Consider the following 19,989-nt stretch of genomic DNA (forward strand, 5'->3'; position numbering starts at 1 on the left):
AGGCGTTGTTTGGACAAAGATTAATAGAGCATTTACTTTTACTTAGTTTAGGAATGGTTCGTCTGATTTACCTAATAATATGCCATATTTTAGTAATGAGAGTGTTCTTTTTTATTTTTTATTGATGTAAGTTTGTCTATGTATTTAATTTTAGTATTTTATATTCTTAATTTAGGTCTTTATGGTAAATTCATTGTATAAAAAGAATGTTATTGTAATAGGACCCATAAATCCAAAGGTTAAGAACACGATTTATAAAAATGGTGTAAAAGCTAATATCTAAATTTTATAGCTACTAGATTATTTAAGCGTTAATTTTTTAGAATGTTGTGAACTAGGGGAAAAATATAAAGAAATCTTGATAAATTTATTACCATTCTTACCGGCCCGAAGAAAGTTACACTAAGCTTGTTGTATGACATATAACTACATATCGTTAATAGATCATTGTTCACTTGTTCTATTGTGTTGGAGTACCTAAAATTTTGTTCATATTATTTTAACTAGATGTAAAGTATTTTTTATTTAAAATTTAAATGTTCACCACCAAAAGTCAAAACTTCAAAATAAAGTACAATCTTAACCACCACCACTAACGGTAAATTTTAAACGAAAAAAGAAAAATATCATTTTTATATGGGTGGTTTAAAAGAAATTATTACTAAATATATTAACTGCACGCAATTAGCACGGTAAATACCAATTTATATTGTTGTACCTTTATCATAATTAATCACATACAATCAAAGCAAATTACCGTCACCGTGAATAAATAAATTAATCAATTAATTGACACAAAATATTAAGAGAGTCTACCTCGTATAAAATTGAATTTTAAGGGTAGCCTATTATCGCAGTGGCACCATGAGCAATGAAATTACATGGACTTAATAATGGCATTTGCTTTAAATAATCGTTTAATATAAAGGTTACAATCAATTGAAATATTATTATTAGTCCTAATATTTAATGACAGGATTTGAATGAAAAATTCAATGAGTTATGATGTATCTTGTTTTTAAAATACCATAAGCAATAAAAAAATAATCATTTCAGAAATTTAATCGAATTTATTACCGAATAAAATCTAAACAGATTAATATTGAAATATAACCAATCAGCAACTTTGTTATAATGGCAACACAGTGAGACTGACTTCTATGTGAGCTGCTCATCCCTGTGCAGTTCTGTAATTTTTCTACAAAACAAAAATAACCCTACGAAAGATATGATTATGTGTTTCTTACATAATCCGAATTGTAACTAGGTCTTTCACGTTAAGCAGAACATGGCTTCTCTTATTCATAAATTCACTGCAGTACGAGATATACTACCATACATTTGCAGAGTGCGTTATCCAGTGCAATTTATATTCAACAAAGAGGTGATAAATATAAGAGGAACCACAGGATTTGTCTCTCTCTCAGGATTAAAAAAGTTAAGAATTTAAGGCTTAAAATAATGACACTTCACATCTTTGCTGAAAATCTTTATTGCAAATAATATGAATGGTTTTAAACGTATGTTTTTCTATGTATAGTAAAACAGTGCAAAATTGAATCATGAATTATCTAAAAAATACACAATTACAGTATATGTTTATGAATAAAAGAAAATAATTTGAATGGTGATAAGGAACATTACACAGTACAACAGTATTAAATTTTTTCGGAAGAAGTCGGAAATCTTCACTTGTTTACTAACGTTAAGTCTTTCAGAGTGACAAAAGATTCTGCCATATTCAATTAATTGAAAATAGACTCACTTACGTCATTTTTTACTTTCAAAACAATTTCCACGATGTGATGTGCTGCTTCGGCCGCACTCAGAACGTTTATTTCCGCCCCAACTGATTCCGTCTTCCTCACCCGATGCCATGTCGCCATCTTGTTTATTGTTGAGCACTTAAGCGATGATCTCCGCGTCTATTATCTCACCACATACTGCAACATCTTCATCCACCTTGACAAAATCTTCAAAAGAGATGGCAGGGTCGGGGGCAGCTCTTTTACTCTACGAATCGTTGTCTCAACGACCCTATTTTTATATTTGCAATATCAGTGTTGGGTCTTTTACACTACTAATCGTTGACTCAACGACCCTTTCTGAAAAAATAACAAATAACAGAGGGTCTTTTACTCTACGAAGCGTTGTGACAACGACCCGATTTACTAAGAAAACTAAAAGTTCAATCCAATGGTTCTTTGTCACAACGACCCATATACCGAATATAAGAATAGAACTACAAGTGGGTTCGTTGACACAACGACCCTTTTTCTATATTTTTTATCTAATTCATTAAATTGGGCCGTTTACACTACGGATCTTTGTATCAACGGCCCAAATATAAATTAAAAGTTGAAAAGTAGAAAAAGGTTCGTAGAATCAACAACCTAGTTTCAGAATAAGTTGAAATATATGTATTAAGGGGTCGTTGACTCAAAGACCCTATAATGCATCTAACCTCAAATAAGACATTCTAGGGCGTTTACTCAACTGATCGTTGTCTCAACGCCCCTCCGTCCCAAACAAGCACTTTCAAACGAAACAGGGTCAATCAGTCAACTCCTAGCCCGGTAGGCATGAAGGCGCTGCGTCTGTGCCGAGTTTAGTCCTAACATCTGATATAAGGGTAAATACTTTGTATAAGTATTATATCTAAATATTTTGTTTATTATACGTATATATTATTGAACTAGATTTAAAGTCTGGTAACAGTTGTATTTATAAAATATAAGAAATATTTTTAAGACATACATTTCTAGTTATGATTCCCATTTCTTGTTTATGTATTAAAATATATTTCACTCATGTACATAAACTGAAATAATGTAACTGTCATTCATATTTCTACTTCTGTCGGAAACAGGTTGAGGTTTCTAATTATTATTAAATGGTTAATCAAACAGTACCCAACGTTCAAATTAAAGTTAAAATGAAAACATTGCAAACAAATGAAAACACTAATACTAAATTTTGACAACTACAACTCCAAACATGCACTATGAGGAATTCGATTGACAGTGCCGAAGCCACTCATCTGAGAAGGACGAAAGATTTAATTTCTGTATGTCTGTATGACCGCACAATATATCGAAAACGAATTGACTTATATATGGTTACTGATTTATAGCGATCACTTTTAAATTGCTATTGCGGTTAACCGTACAGTGACGGGAAAATCGCAGAAGAAATAAATTTGTAAGCAAACTGTGTACAGTCATATGACATTTTTAGATGTGGCATGGTAACACAAGTACCCTATCCATCCGCAAGATATTTCTAAAAATGTCTTTTTTGTGTGCTTTAAATTTTATATGAATCTTTATTTATACATAGACAAGAAGGAGCTCCATTTTGGCGCATGTATACTCATTTTTTCGGCTGAGCGTAATATATTAGGTATATTGTAACATATACGTACTTGAATTCTGTGCGCTCCACTACCCGTATGTTATTTGTATTATATCTGATTGAGTTCATTTATAAGTCTAGGTGAGTTACTGTAGTCGACACTATATACATCATCTGATATCAAAACTTTCTTACCACTCAGTAGCTAATCCCATCGTGTAACTGTAGAATATTTAGCGTATCAACTATACCATGTAATCGATTTGTTAATTACATGTATAAGTTGTTAAAAGAGGTTTGTTTGCATTGGATAGTTTTAACAGTTTAAATTAATCTATGGTCAAATATCAATGGAATGAAACTTAAATATTCTAACTACAACTACAGAAACAACAGTGAGGTAGTCTCAGGTAAAGGCTCGGGTGAGGTGGTTCCTTCCTCAAAATGGTGTCGTTAGCAGACAATGCAATAGTTTTATTGCAACCGGTCTCGAGTTTACGTATATAAAATATACGTACATGTATATTTTGGAAATTTAACATCAGAGACACACCTTTCTATAAATAAGTTGCCTGGTAGCAAAATAGTTAAACAAATTATTTAAAAATACTAATATTAAAAGGAAGTAGTTTTGGTGAAAAGGTTGATTGGCTTGCCGCAACATCTCCCTTTGATATATATTTTTCATATAAAGCCATCCTATAATTGACAACAATGACTGTAATTCTAAAAATCTAATATACCAAATAAATTGCAAGTAATGCTCCATACAATACATTGGCCAAACATCTAACCATTTATGAATCCGTATGACAGGGCATAGGTTTGATATATTCCATAAAAATAAAGAAAAACCATTAGCAAGACATGGTCTAGAACATAAACAAGAGTGTTTTACATCAAAAGGAATACACCAACTACCACCATTCCCTGATGAAAATTACAACAGATTAAAACTAAAGCACGTAGAGCAAACTCATTAAATCATGTTGAAGACAAAAAAACCCATTTGGTCTAAATTTAATACAAATTTTTAAAGACATAAATTTAAATTATTGTTAAAGATTAAAAATTTGTCAAAAATTAAAAGTTTTATTCCATCCTTTCTAAAAATCAACTGTTCGAACAAGATTAAATAAGAAAAATTTTACGTCAGCTGGACTTCAAATGTTATGCACTGTGTTTAAATTTATCATTTCATGATTCTTGTTTACGTTTTATAGATTTGTATTAACTTAATTTAAAACTTCCTGAAGACGGTATTAAATCCCCTGAAATATAAAAGTGAAAAATGGTTCTTTTATTTTCTTCTATTTAACACAGTGACGATAAATATTATTGAACACTGCATAATTTTGTTATAGGTGAAAAGGAGATTATATATTTTACAGTATTTCTTTAAGTACAATAGAGTTTTTTAAGTCTCCTAAAAGACAAAATTATAAGATGCAGCCTATTTTAGCTTTGTGAAATGCAGCCAGAATAAGAATGTTTTGTAAGTTTTATTGAACATTAAAACTAGCTCATTCACAATAGTGTGTTATCTTTTTAAACTATTACCAAGGATTTTTATCGTTCATTGAAATAAAAAGAAATATTTTCATATTCATTTACAACTTTATTTCACAATTGACCCTCCGCCACCCCCCCAAGTACAGACAGTACCTGAGACTACTAAGCTGTTATAGAATTTGTAACTACTGTAAGTTGGATCAATTCATAAATTCAAGAGAATGTCAGATCTTACAATGGCATTCAAGCCAATAAGAAGGAATGGCGGTATTTCTATTTATAAGAATTATTTTCTTCAACTAGTAATTTCAGGTCATGGCTTGCCATCTCGACCGTTGACAGGGAACTGTGTTGTTGCAATCCGTAAAATTTGATTTCTTCCACTGAGATCTTTAATGTCCAGGCTACTCATCTAGATCTTTGATAAGAAATTGTGGTCGACAAGGAATTTTGCAGTGGAAATCCATCAGAGTGGTTCCGCCTCGGAGAATTTTAGGTCCAGGCTTGACATCTAGACCGCCGACAAGGAATTTTGCTGTGGCAGTCCTTCAGAGTTGTTCCGCCTCGGAGAATTTCAGGTCCAGGCTTGACATCTAGACCGCCGACAAGGAATTTTGCTGTGGCAGTCCATCAGAGTTGTTCCGCCTCGGAGAATTTCAGGTCCAGGCTTGAAATCTAGACCGCCGACAAGGAATTTTGCTGTGGCAGTCCATCAGAGTTGTTCCGCCCCGGAGAATTTCAGGTCCAGGCTTGACATCTAGACCGCCGACAAGGAATTTTGCTGTGGCAGTCCATCAGAGTTGTTCCGCCTCGGAGAATTTCAGGTCCAGACTTGACATCTAGACTGTCGACAAGGAATTGTGCTGTGGCAGTCCATCAGAGTTGTTCCGCCTCGGAGAATTTCAAGTCCAGACTTGACATCTAGACTGTCGACAAGGAATTTTGCTGTAGCAGTCCATCAGGGTTGTTCCGCCTCGGAGAATTTCAGGTCCAGGCTTGACATCTAGACCGTCGGCAAGGAATTTTGCTGTGGCAGTCCATCAGAGTTGTTCCGCCCCGGAGAATTTCAGGTCCAGGCTTGACATCTAGACCGCCGACAAGGAATTTTGCTGTGGCAGTCCATCAGAGTTGTTCCGCCTCGGAGAATTTCAGGTCCAGACTTGACATCTAGACTGTCGACAAGGAATTTTGCTGTGGCAGTCCATCAGAGTTGTTCCGCCTCGGAGAATTTCAAGTCCAGACTTGACATCTAGACTGTCGACAAGGAATTTTGCTGTAGCAGTCCATCAGGGTTGTTCCGCCTCGGAGAATTTCAGGTCCAGGCTTGAGATCTAGACCGTCGACAAGGAATTTTGCTGTGACAATCCATCACAACTATTTTCTTCCACTAAAATTTTCATACTTTTGAGTTTAGGTTCTTGTAATGAAATCCAGACAGCTAGCAAAATATTCAACTATTAGTTTTCAGAAAACGTTTATTTAAACTTACGGTTTCAGGTACTTAGGAAGATATCCTGGTCACCGACAAGGATTCGGAGAATTTTATCCTTCAAAACTTCTGTTCCCACTGATGACTTGGTCCTTGGAAGGCATTGTGGCAGCCGGTACGGATTTAATCATAGTTTTGTTTCCTACTGAAGATTATGACTATTAAGAATGACATTCTTGTTTAAACAAGATTTAAAGTTGTAGGCATGAAATTTTACTTGATAATACATTGATCCACTGTTTTTATTTAAAATGATGATTATTGAAGTGCAGTTTTGAAAATTTTACAGTAGCTTGGTCTGACTTTAAATTTTGAATGAAATTACGTTTCACTTTCCATAACCATAGTTACTGATGTCAACAATAAAAAATTAAGAAGTTGACTATCCTGTTAATTTTAGCACCTTTATACCAATTGCTTGCTAAATAATCTTTAGTACTATCGCTAGCCAGTACACACTATGGTGTCACCCACAATCAACATTTTAAACGTTCAATAACTGTCCACTTTGAATCCGTGTCCACAGTAATCCGAACGCACGCTAGTCCGAACGACCTTCAGTCTGTATTTTTAGATTTTTATGTTACAATTTTAAATCCAGTGTGAGCCACCGAGCATTATATCATTAGTTGTAGAGTGTTTCTGATAGTTTATTAATATTTCCTCATATAAAGCAAACAATCGGATCAAAGGCACGCCTTTACAAGTTGCTAACCTTTACCTTCAATATACTAAATTATTTTGAGTACTCCCAATGTCACTCGCAATGTCAGTGTATCTCTGAATATCGCCATATTTCAATTCAACTGCCATTCAGAAAGTATTTTTGTAACGAAGTTATATAAAACTCGAAAACTTATGTACATTTTAAAGATTAATATAATTATCTTTGTAAATAATAAGGCAATGCTTTTATTTTGGGAAGTTCTTATCTCCCTATAAATTGTATTTGTATTTTTATCAAGCCGCATATAAACATTGTCCCGTAACTCTTTTTGCAAAAGTGTTCTACCAACAGCACAGTAAACTTTATTTCAAAATTTAAAAATTTTCAAACCAGATACAAATGTTTGAAAATTTGACCAAACATTTGATACAAAATAATAGAATACAAAATGGTGGTAAGGAAACTTTTAGGTGCATGTAATAATAAACAGTTGCAATTTACCTTATGCTGGAATCTCCGGGAGATATTTAGGATTTTTACGATCACAACCCCCAGAATCCATAACCACTACAGACCAAAAATGTATGTAATATATATATATATATATATATATTACATACATTTTACATATATAATATATATTACACATATATATATATATATATATATATATATATATATATATATATATGGCTATTTTAACAACTACCAACCATAAATAAAAGAAACAAGGTTTTTGTTATTCCAGGTTTTTATCTACTATTATTAATTTGATCTATATTCTTGATATTTAGAATTGCTATTTATCGTTACAATTTCCATTTTTAATATTTATTTGCATTCCATTTTTATCACTCTTACTTGGTAATGTCTTATAATTACTGCTTATAAAGTATATCTGTATCCGGTAAAAGGGGTTTATATTAATATAATTTTAAATGAATACAAAACAAATTATTACATTTGTAAATTTATAGTGGCAAGAGAATAATGTACGCTACATCAATACGAGCGCAACATTCAGCGCCGTACGACTGGTGCGCAGTAGTAACATCTCGCCACAATGTCCGGCTGCACGCAGTTGACACAAAGACCCTAGTAGACTAAAAGAACCTCTGAACAGTTAAAAGTAGGTCGTTGTCTCAACGACCCTCTTACTATATTTTATCCATTGAGTTAAAAATGGGTTGTTGTCGCTACGACCCTTCTTCACATTGCTTATACATTTCTCCATTTTGGTCCGTTGACACAAAGAATGGTTGAGTAAAAGCCCTGGTTCTTTCAATATAAGCATTTAATATAATTTAGGGTCGTTGAGACAACGACCCATCTTTTGAAATATTAAACTAAACTGGCAAAAAGTGGCGTTGTTGCTACGAACCCAGTTGAGTAATTGACCCTTTTCATTCATTTTACTGGGTCGTTGTCACAACGAACCTATGTATAAAATCTTAAATATCAAAATGGGGTCGTTGTCTCAACGACCTGTAGACTAAATGACCCTGTCTTATTTGTTATTTTCTCAGAAAGGGTCGTTGAGTCAACGATTAGTAGTGTAAAAGACCCGTCACCGCAGGGTCAGTAATGACGTCCTCCCAGCCGTCAACTGAATGTACCGCTTCCGCTATAATGTCGTTGGCTTTTTCGGCGTTGTCCTCCTTTTTTACAAAACCAGATTTTTTAAAGCAATGTTTGATCGTTTCGGGCATTACTTTGTCCCAAGCTTTCTTGCACATGCGAGAGGCTTGAAGAATGTCTAACGTGATTTTTAGGGCGTCACAATCTTCAATCAGTACGTACTCAACCAATAAACGTCTGTACAAATTGTTTAGGTTCTTTATGATCCTCTGGTCCATAGGCTGGACAACCGAAGTCATATTGGCAGGGAAAAAATTACTTTAACATTTTCCATTACTGGAATCGTGTTATGAGCAGTACAGTAGTCTATAAACAAGATAACTTTTCGTTTTTTCTTTTATGAACTTTTTGTCCAAGTTCAACATCCATTTCTCAGAAAGGTGACTGGTCATCCAAGCTCTTGCGCTGTTCACATACTCCACTGGTTTTGATTTGACGTTCTTGAAACAACGGGGACTAGCCGACTTGCCAATCATAAGTAAAGGTAGCTTTTCTGATCCGTCCATGTTTGCACTAAACAGGAGAGTAATTCTCTTTACTCAGTTTTCCTTCAGGGCATTTTTCTTCTTTAAATGCGAGTGTTTTGTCAGGGGTGCATTAAAAAAAGTCCCTTTTCATCAACATTGAAGATGTACCTTTCGTCCCGATCCTGAATCATCTCCTCTAAATCTGTTTTCCAATGGTTGGCTTCTTGTTAATTAACGCTTCCACTTTCACCACAAAAGAATTTCAACGAAATTTTGTTGCGACCTTTGAAGCCGCCAAGCCACCCGGTACTAGCCTTAAAATCTTTTTCCCCAATTCAGTAGCAAATTGATCAGCTTTGAGATATGAGAGGACCACTCACTGGAATCTTCTTATCCCTAGTTTGTTTGAACCACTTTAAAACACAATTGTCCAATAATATGGATTTTCTGGCTCCCTTAACCTTTTCCGGTCTTTAAAATCGGCATCGGGTTCGATAAAAAGTTCGAATTACCAAAATAACCACGATATGTGTACATTACTTATATAGAAAATGCTAGGGACCAATATAAATATTCGAATTAAAGAAGATTTCGAATTATAGAAGTTGGAATTAGCCAGGTTCCACTGTATCTCGAGAAAGATCTTCTGTATACATTCAGTATGAAATAAGAATTAGTATGACAAGAGTTAGTTCAACGATTATGTGTTCAGTGCATATTTGTCCATGCATCTTGGCTGATCATGGTGGATGTTTATTTAAAGTATTCTGACGCAATTTATCGTCTGTCTGCCAGAGCGATTTCTTTCTATATGACATAAACTTGTCATCAGGAATGAAATGAGCTCTAGACTTGAATACTGTACCCAACCACGACGAAGCCTGTTAAGATACACATACTCTTTCCTTTGTTTCAACATAACATTTGGTTGAATTTGTTGTTCTTTTTTATATTTTTTTTATGTTCAGTAATTGCGAGTGGGTTTTTTCGGTCCTAAACATACCATAGTATTGAAATTCTGAGTGTTAAAAACTGATTTGATAACAGATGGCTTACAATGATTCTGCTATATCTCAAGAGTAAACATTGTATATGGCCATTGTACTTAATTAACTAAATCTTAAAATTTAAGGGGTATTTCACTATAATGAGCGAAAATAATATTTTTTTATATTTATATGATATTATTTGTGGTTTCGAAATTGTGTGGTTTATACATTTTGACAACACATTAACATGAAAGCATTTCTAAAAGTATTTTGTTACCAATTATTTGTGAAATGTTTCGAAGTGACTGCTTGTATTCAAACATAAGTATCATGTCTTGAAGGACCTGTAGGGTCATATTTCAATTATATTATGTAATGTTTTCTGATTTCCAAAAGAATGCAGGAATATGAAATCCATTTTGTATGAAAACTGTCGATCCAATTTGTACTGATTTCAATAAAATTAAAGCACCTTCGTCTAAGGTTTTTTACATCATATAAGAATGGTTTGATAAAAATACTAATATCATATGAGTTATTATTTTACTATACAGATCAAAAGGTGTTTAGAAACATCAAAGAAACAAATGAGGTAATCTTTGATGGGATGGCTCAATTATTGGTGTAAAATTGTATATTTTATTCATTCCAATATTGAATCACGGTCACTAGTAACTTTATTCCAAAATGATATTAAGTGTTTCTTTGCTCTAAATACAGTTTTATTCAGACGTTAAATAAAGTTTCTTTTCCTAAACTAATTGTTTTAAAGAAACACAGGGTGTAAAGTATGAGAAACCCCTTTTTTAAACGTTTAATTTCTGTTGTTATCGGTTTATTGTTTATTAGACTTAAATGATAAATGATCAATAAAACATTAAAAAATTTTTGGTAACATACCCAATAAATGCTTTGTTTGTTGATTCCCAATGATCATGGTTGTTGATGTTTGTTGATTCTAGTAATAAATTGCTTTATTATTTCGGGTCGTAAGGTATCAAAATAACTATTAAGTGAAATTATATCTAACTTATAATAACGTGAAATGTAAACTGTACATGTTTTATAAAACAATTTGAACATTATTTGAATTCGGCTACCACATGTCATAGGTTAACATTGAAGAGATCTAGTTTTCATCGTTCTTATTTTTTATATTTAATGTAAAATGAGGTGTCACTTTCTAGGGTTTCTTTTTTAAACATTTTAACTTACTGCCATCTTTACCGTCTCTTTTGTGTGTGGGAGAGGGGGGGTTAAAATTTTCATATATAAAAATACCCTCAATAGGTCATGAAAATCCCCTGTATTGTGTCACACCATCGCTTTTTTAAAATAAAATTCAATTAATTTTTGTTTACTTTTAGTTATTTGTAACCTAATAAGTAATTAATGAATTAATATATGAATACATCTTGAAGAAAAATATCCTGGTAAACATTTCACCTTTAGGATTAAAGTCTTGGGTATTACTTCATGTATACATAGACAAGATAAATGCATGACTAACTATAAAATTTGGTTGGGCTTGAATTTATGATAATTTTATTTTTGTACTATTTGATATGTGTCTATCTGCCAACAAGTCGTCTCGAGATTACAAAAAACAGGTATTACGATAGCAGTTCGTGGAAACGATTAGTTAAAAGGTGTCATTCTAATGAGGGTAGTTACTTAGTAAAGTTTACAACCAGGAAAACTGCAATTTCTTTTGCTTACTTTGAAACCTTCGAACTTAAAATATTCGCATAAGACTTTCCTCATTTATGTCATGTCCAAATACATTGTGCAGCCAAAATAAACGACATAACTTGAAGGTATTCATTCTCCGAATATAACCATTTAACAGAATATTAATAGGCATGAAATCAAAAGCGTTCAATCTGTCCTCTTATTCTTCCTAGTCTACGTTTATAACTAATGATATCTGTAAAGCACATAGAAAATAATTTTCCTTGTTTATATTATAAGTCTCTGCTGCGTTAGGTTTTTAATATGAAAAATATATTTTTACAATGAACTTAAATAATAATAGAGATGTAGCCTCCAAAAATTTTTTTATAAATATGTATAACACAATATGAATAAACATTTTAACACTTTTTTAAACTTTTATTTTTCTTACAATGTAGCCTACATTAGGAAATCTTCCATTTCATCTTCAGGTACTAACTAAGATTAAGTTCGTACCTTGAACAACCTTGGACTTTTAATAAAAAACAAAAGCAATTCAACAAACCAAAATTAAAATTAAAAATTCAACAATAGTGGAGTATACAAATTAAATTGCAACGATTGTCAATCCCACTATATTGGACAAACCGGACGATTCTTCAAAATTAGATATAATGAACACATAAAAGCATTGAAAACATCATCAAATTCAAAATTATACAGTCACATCATTACAATTAAAGAAGAAGAAGAAGAAATAAATTTACTCCAAAGATAGCGAAGGGTTTTTCTGATCCATATTGTTTACTCAGAACTGTTAGTAATTGCAGTTCAGATTCATTGATGCGCCATTTTAAAAATTTATAAGACGAACCAGGTTATATATCCCCTTCATCATCTTCTATATTACGGCCGAATATCGTATGAAGCTAAGTAAAATAGATCAGAGCTGGCAATGTTTTAAATATTTTCTTTGTGTTTAGCATGAAAACAGTATCCTATAAGATTATATTTTAATAAATGTTGACAATATCCTGTCAAAATAGCTTTATAAATGAATCATTTAATTTATTACAACCTTCCAGGACAGAATTTCATATAGTAAATTATACTGTACCAGATCGTGTCTCATCAATGTATTAGCTAAAATTGTAGGTTAGGCCATAAATAAAGTCAATACCTGTATCCATGTTTAAAAGTTATAAACTTCTTAAAAATTACTGATATCGCCAAATATAAGTTATACATGGTACATTTAATAAAAAAAATGTGATTATAAAGATTTTGTATATAAAGGTTGCAATACACAAGTTTTATCGAGGAATTAAGCTAATGCAATATACCAGATGTCACGACAGAGACAAGGGTAAAGACTTGCAGATAAATCTGCAGAATCCTACGAACGAAATTTATTCCGCAGAAATGCAGATATTTGGCAGTACCGTATTTCCCTTTATAGCGTTAGTGTCACTTACATGCCGTAGAGAATAAAGCATTCCAAATACAACATTTGTCCTGATACTTTCGTGATCTGTTTCACTCGTATATAGTCAAACCTATATATACTCTTTTTAACATATAGTATATATATATATATGTAATGTATGTGTAATGTGACAGATACGGCCTAATACAAAATAATTGAATCGTAAAAAATGGGGACTGCTCATTCACCCGGCAAGGGAGAGATCCGGGTTCGAGTCCCGGCGGAACAAGTACTTATTGCGATTCAATGTTTATATATATATATATATATATATATATATATATATATATATATATGTATGTATGTATGTATGTATGTATATATATATGTATATATATATACATACATTGAAGCATTATTTTTCTGTTTATAGAGTTTGAGCTAGTGTTCTAAAGCTATTAGTATTTATTATATATATTTCAATGATTCCAATGTAAAATTCTAAACATTGATTTAATTATTACTGAACTTTTAATATAAGATTACGTAAATTTCCGCTACAAATTTAAACAATGTTAAAAATAAAAAGTATTTGGAGAATTGGAGGTATTTTTATTTAATACCACAAATACATTGCAACTCTATTAATTTTTATTATTTTTTCAAATATAAATTTTAGTTTTAAGAGACCATTCTGAATAAAATATTTAATTATCAGGTGACTTCACAAATGAATAAATATAAAAATTTTTCAAAACAATAAATATGATATATAGTAAATAAATTGGGGAAAATTATTATAAGTAAATAAAATAATTACATTTAAGTTTCCTTATTAGTTGTGATAAGAAGAGAACTGAATTATCTGTAGGTCCATCTTAATTTTTAATAATTTATTTTATGTAAAATTATTCCCAAGCATTCAAGGGTGTTGTGTTTATAACTATTTTAGCTAAAGTTATAGATTAGCTACCGTGTTATGCAATAGCTTATTTTTCAATTCTTCCTATTTTATACTTGAAAAGTATCCCTATAATCGTGTCTTTATGTTCTTTTTTTACAAGTCAACGTACAATTTCTCACAGTCGTAAAATTAAATTTTGTAAGTTTCTGCTATGTTTTTGTATGAGATTGTGTCCGGAAATTCTTACATTTGTGATAATTAAATGTTTTTTAATTTATATAGATCTCTCTCTCTCTCTCTCTCTCTCTCTCTCTCTCTCTCTATATATATATATATATATATATATATATATATATATATATATATTACCAGCAAAATACCCCTTATGAAATTATATTACGTGCCTTTTATGGTGCCTCTTTTACAATTTCTTTTATATTGTAAGTCATTTAACATTGTAAAAGAAATTAACATTGTTGAGTTTAGATATATTTATCAAAGGGTTTCAAATTGCGTTTCTATAATTGTTTTCGTAACTCACTTAAAAAACACTTGAAAAATCTACATTTCCAAAAATCCAACTGCTGTTTTGAAAATCCCTAAATTTGGAAAAGCTTACTACCTATGTAGTTTTTATTAAATTGTTTCATTATCGTTAAGATCTTAATTATATAGTTAACAAAGTGGATTTTTATAAGTATTTAATATTTGATACTATTTAAATCGCGGGTGTAGAAAAATTTCACTTTTATATTACAATTACTGTCTTTTTCCACTAACATATCCCTAATCCGACATCCATCATCGTTTGTAGGAAATAATCTTTTATAGATCAGACGTAGTGCCAGGAACACCGGCTTTTTGTGGTTGGTAGGACGTGCAATGCTATTTGGCCAGACTAACCCTGAGTAATTTGATACTGAAAAGTATTACAAATTTAAATATTTTCAATTACTGATTTACAATCCCTTGGATTTTAAAACTATTTCAATACATTTTTATTTTGTACTTAATATAATTAAACAATAGTTTATACACTTTTATATCTTCAATTCTAATACAGGTCTTTCTAAATAACAATTTATTTAAATATTTCTGAGTTTAAAGTTTAATTTGTTATCTTAATAAGACATATTTAACCAAAAAATGTGAAAAAGTTTTATAAATTTGGATTAAAATATTATTAAACTATGAAATTTCTTTTGAGTGATTTAATCATATTAAATAATTTGTAGAATAGAATAGTAGTATCCTTGTAAGTATGATTGTATTGGTTTAAGTTCAGTATGATGTGTTACTATAGTAATTATATTTGTTGTTGTACGAGTAACAAAGTTGAGATATAGTAAAAGAAATGTTTATTTCAAATCAGTTTGAACAGATTACTACAGACCGGCAAAATGTGTGTTAAACATCCAATATGATCACTAGATTTGTACTCTGGTTTAATATATTACATTGAAGAGGAACTGTACTAGTTAGATTTTCATGAAACTGAATCATGACACCTGAAGTGCAAACAGTCCACAACGTGTTATATTTATTTACATTTATTGTGTTGGCTGCCACAAACATTTTACACATTTCGGTGTATTGTTAGCATTATTCGATACAAACCCCTATAATGGTTTGGCTTTATCACAAGGTCTCTTTGCTACAAACATGTATGTGTGGCCCTGTCCCGCTATTGTCGGGAACTAATATATATTCTAATGTGACGAGGGATTTGATTACTGTTCATACATCACTGCTTCCACTTTGGTTGTAAAAGTGGCGATTGTATGCTTTATAAAAACAATACTATACAGTGCTCGCCATTTCATTCATGATTTTTTTTATTTTATAATATAAGGTGAAATCTCTAAACCTTCAATTATAACAATAATTATACTAAAACAAATGTATGCTAATATCGTTTCCTTATACTTTGTATTTTTTAACGTAAACGGTAAGGATGCTATTGTAATTTACGGTTTATGGATATATAGCCTATTTAATGGTAAAGGTTTTTTTCAGGTTTTTCATATTTAATGATGGTATCTTTTTTTAGTATATTTACTTACGAGCCTAAAATTTATGGTATTTATTTATTATTCTTCAATACGAATAAAGTATAGGTGATTTATTTCGCATTTGTTAACGTAGTAAATAAAACACTTTGGATAACGGTTGTTTAATGAATACATATTAGTGCGTAAATAGCTTGTTAAAAACTTATTTGAAGAACAGAAAAACCTATCTGGTTGCAATTTTTATTTATTCCATTTGTCTGAACTATACTCGTTCATAGAGATGTTTCAAGTGTAAATATGTTTATTAGCCAGTTGAATCTCGCTTAACGGGCGATTCTCTTAAAATGGAATCTGAATTAATATCTGTGATATCATTGATATTAGGCAAATTTGTGGAGTTGCGTGAAGATGAAACCTTTGGTTTCATAAAGCCTTGTCAAAAAAAATTAAACTATTTAGAAAAGTAGTGTTTTCATTAACACTTAGTAGGCCTAATATTAGTCGTTTATTTTGATTGATACATATAAATTCATATTTATTGATATCAGTCTTGAAAAATGGACCCTGTTTGCTTTATTCAGATACAATAATACGTACGTGGCGAACAAATTAATCCGAACAAGATAAATTTTGACAGAAAACTTTATTTGTACATGTATAGTATACAATGTAACAACTTACACGCTATTAGTAGTTTATATGACCTCCCTAAATTATGACAGCCATAATTTTGGCTTTTAGAGGCGTTTGTATCCGATAAAGATGTGTTGAAGCATATTTTGAAAAATAACATTAATAAAAAAATTATAAATTAATGTTGAAAGTTATAAAATATTGGTCAAATAAGATTCTCCTACGGGTCTGGATTTTTGCGCTCTATGACTAACACAAAGAATCAAATGGTGACTATAAACTTGGCCTATATATATATATATATATATATATATATATATATATATATATATATATATATCCTTATTTTAAATTTCAATAAACATTGAATCACTAAAAGAACTTGCTCCGCCGGGATCTATATATATATATAATATATATATATATATATATATATATATATATATATATATATATGATCAAATCTTATATGCCAAAGCATAAAATACATATATTTCATAAATTATTCCGAGGTCAAATCTAAAGAATGTTTTTTATAGCAGTCAATTGGAACTCTCTTGTATTTTTAAATAAAATATATTGACATTTCGTGAGCAGATTTTTATGTAATTATTTTATTAATACTAATACTTTAGTACTTATATAATAATTTAGTTTATTATGCTTATTATATTATGTTATATTTTATAAAAGCTGTATACTGACAAAAAATAGTTTTAAATTATAAATATCTTAATTTCAATGTTATGGATTAATCCAATTTGGATTAAAACCAAATTTTATAATACAAGTATATATACTTTTTAATATTGGATTAATCCATAACATTGAAATTAAGATATTTATAATTAAAAACTAATTTTACAAACTATATATATACAATAGTTTATATGAACTTTTACGAATACATTTTTACTTATTTACTTTTACTTTTACGTATTTCTTCTAAATGTAAATATATAAATACATTAATACGTACATCTTGTTTCACAATTATATCATAATACTTTATGATAGCTACTTCAATAATACGTAGAATAATATTTTGGTTAAAAGCTTTCAATACAAATATATTTCAAAGCACAAGTTTACAAAGTTTTAATAAGCAAGATTAATGAGCAAGATGGGTGGTAGTGTGGTTTTTTGCTTAAAATGCTACTTAATAAATATGAATAAAGATCATGTTTTATTTCATAGAATCTTTGTGCTAAATATATTTACAATTTCCTAACATATTAATCAATATATGAGTAATTCAAGAGTGTCAAAATTTTAAACGTGTTACAACACATTAAACTTGTTTTAAACAATTATTAGACACGATTCGACACTAGACCTTCTACTAAAATTAATGGGACGTAGTTAAACACTAATTCTTTAATGGTTCTAGTCCAACCATAGCGAGGTATCTATACTTTAATTGTATTTACATCATACAGATATGGCTGAGCCATTTGCTTAGTAACAAAGATGTGTATGGCTGAGCCATATATGAACTTTCTATAATCTTAAAGATTAATGATATTACGTAGAACATTTACCACATATGTTTCTTAATGTCTTGTAAATATTTGGTAATTTACACAAAGCAGGTTTAATAAATGAGTATAAAATGTAAAAAATATAGTTTTAGTTATGACATATATTTTAAATATTTGTGGTTTTGTATTACAAACGAAATATTTTTAAATTATTATTTGCGATTATTTTTATTAATATAAGTTTAATTCTAAATTGTTATTAAAACATAATATACAAACAGGTTAACAGGATTTTGAAAGAAACTAAAAATGTACTCAAAGGATAAGTTCAGAAGATAATACCAAGGCTGCAGACGTGGACCATAAATCTCTCAGAGAGTTGAACTGTCTGCTGTATATTGTCTGCCAGGGGCTGAATATTTACTCCCCTCCTCTAGTTCAACTCCAAATAATCATTATAGAGATAGATTCGTACGTAATTGGTAGTACGCGTAGTATTATGTACTTTATTATAGGTTGCAGTAATTTCATATGTGTACAAATTAATTTATTCTGAATATAATTCATTAATAAATTGAGAATATGTACATATAAGGTAAATTTGTTTCCGTAGATACGGTTGTAGGCTATATTTGCAGCAGATACAGGAATATACAGGAACGCAAATGTATTCGCAGAGTTGCGCGTCATCAATGTTTTTGGTTTAAAACATTTTTACTTGAATAATGTTAAAACATTTTAAATTTTCACATCTTTAACTAATGGTTAACACATATAATTGGACACACAGCATGACCCACAATAATATGAATACCTCTTGATGTTTAATTCTTCGATTTTTTCCTGTATGGGAGTATTTATGGAGTTGTACAGTTCAATAATCAATTTCATACAAGATAAACTATAAACAATTCTTAAATCAAAGGTGTTTTTTGGTTTAGCGGTTATCTATATAGTATTTATGAGGACTAGTGCAATGCTATATTTTTATTTAAGGACCGTTTAAGTTCAGAAATCCTTATTTAACTTTATTATCGATTTGTATATACAATTTCGTCTAAAAAGCTATCAAATATTTTATTTATCTAATGTATGCCCAATGTAATGTATAATATGTTAGGATATATAAAAAAACATTTTTACTTTCACAGTAATCACTGTCTATTTTGCAATGTGTCAGATTACTTACTGATATCTACATATAGGGTTTAAATATGAATTTGTACAATATAAAATATATTTAATAAAATCATAGAAAAACACATATAATTTTGGCTTTTAGAGGCGTTTGTATCCGATAATGATGTGTTGAAGCATATTTTGAAAAATAACATTAATATAAAAAAATTGTATTAATTAATGTTGAAAGTTATAAAAATATTGGTCAACTAAGATTCTCCTACGGGTCTGGATTTTTCCGCTCTATGACTAACACAAAGAACCAAATGGTGATTATAAACTTGGCCTACTTTAAAGGTTTCATTTATATAGCAGTTACCAACAAGTTAACTTTTCAAGCATACAGATGGGTTAGATAATAGTTCCGTTAATAGTTGTGAATTTTACTAACATTCTCAGAATAATATATAAAATGACAGGTAAATTTATTTGTATAAGCTTATTACATTTATCTATTTCGTGCCTGTTATGGCTTTAACACATGTTCTCAACTAATACTGATTGATCTCTATATACAAATTTTCAACTCTAAACACGATTCATATGGTAATAAACCCCTTGTCA

At 30.4% G+C, this 19,989-nt stretch overlaps 1 protein-coding gene across 1 annotated transcript; it reads right to left on the reverse strand.

Annotated features, from left to right (window-relative positions):
- Positions 1-1,905: 1,905 nt before the first annotated feature.
- On the reverse strand, positions 1,906-8,899 carry LOC124371014. The gene is made up of 2 exons (XM_046829325.1): positions 8,594-8,899; positions 1,906-2,013 (listed from the first exon to the last, which is right to left on the reverse strand). Exons 1-2 carry the CDS (start codon positions 8,897-8,899, stop codon positions 1,906-1,908), a joined length of 414 nt encoding a protein of 137 aa, XP_046685281.1.
- Positions 8,900-19,989: the final 11,090 nt, after the last annotated feature.

This window comes from Homalodisca vitripennis, unplaced genomic scaffold (genome assembly GCF_021130785.1).
Source record: "Homalodisca vitripennis isolate AUS2020 unplaced genomic scaffold, UT_GWSS_2.1 ScUCBcl_837;HRSCAF=3659, whole genome shotgun sequence".
Taxonomy (NCBI): domain Eukaryota; kingdom Metazoa; phylum Arthropoda; class Insecta; order Hemiptera; family Cicadellidae; genus Homalodisca; species Homalodisca vitripennis.

Excerpts from the sequence above, each read along its gene's own strand:
- LOC124371014 (XM_046829325.1), bottom strand. The coding sequence starts at position 8,899 with ATGACTTCGGTTGTCCAGCCTATGGACCAGAGGATCATAAAGAACCTA. Across the intron at positions 2,014-8,593 it reads ACGTCATTACTGACCCTGCG|AGTAAAAGAGCTGCCCCCGA; the intron begins GTGACGGGTCTT and ends AACGATTCGTAG.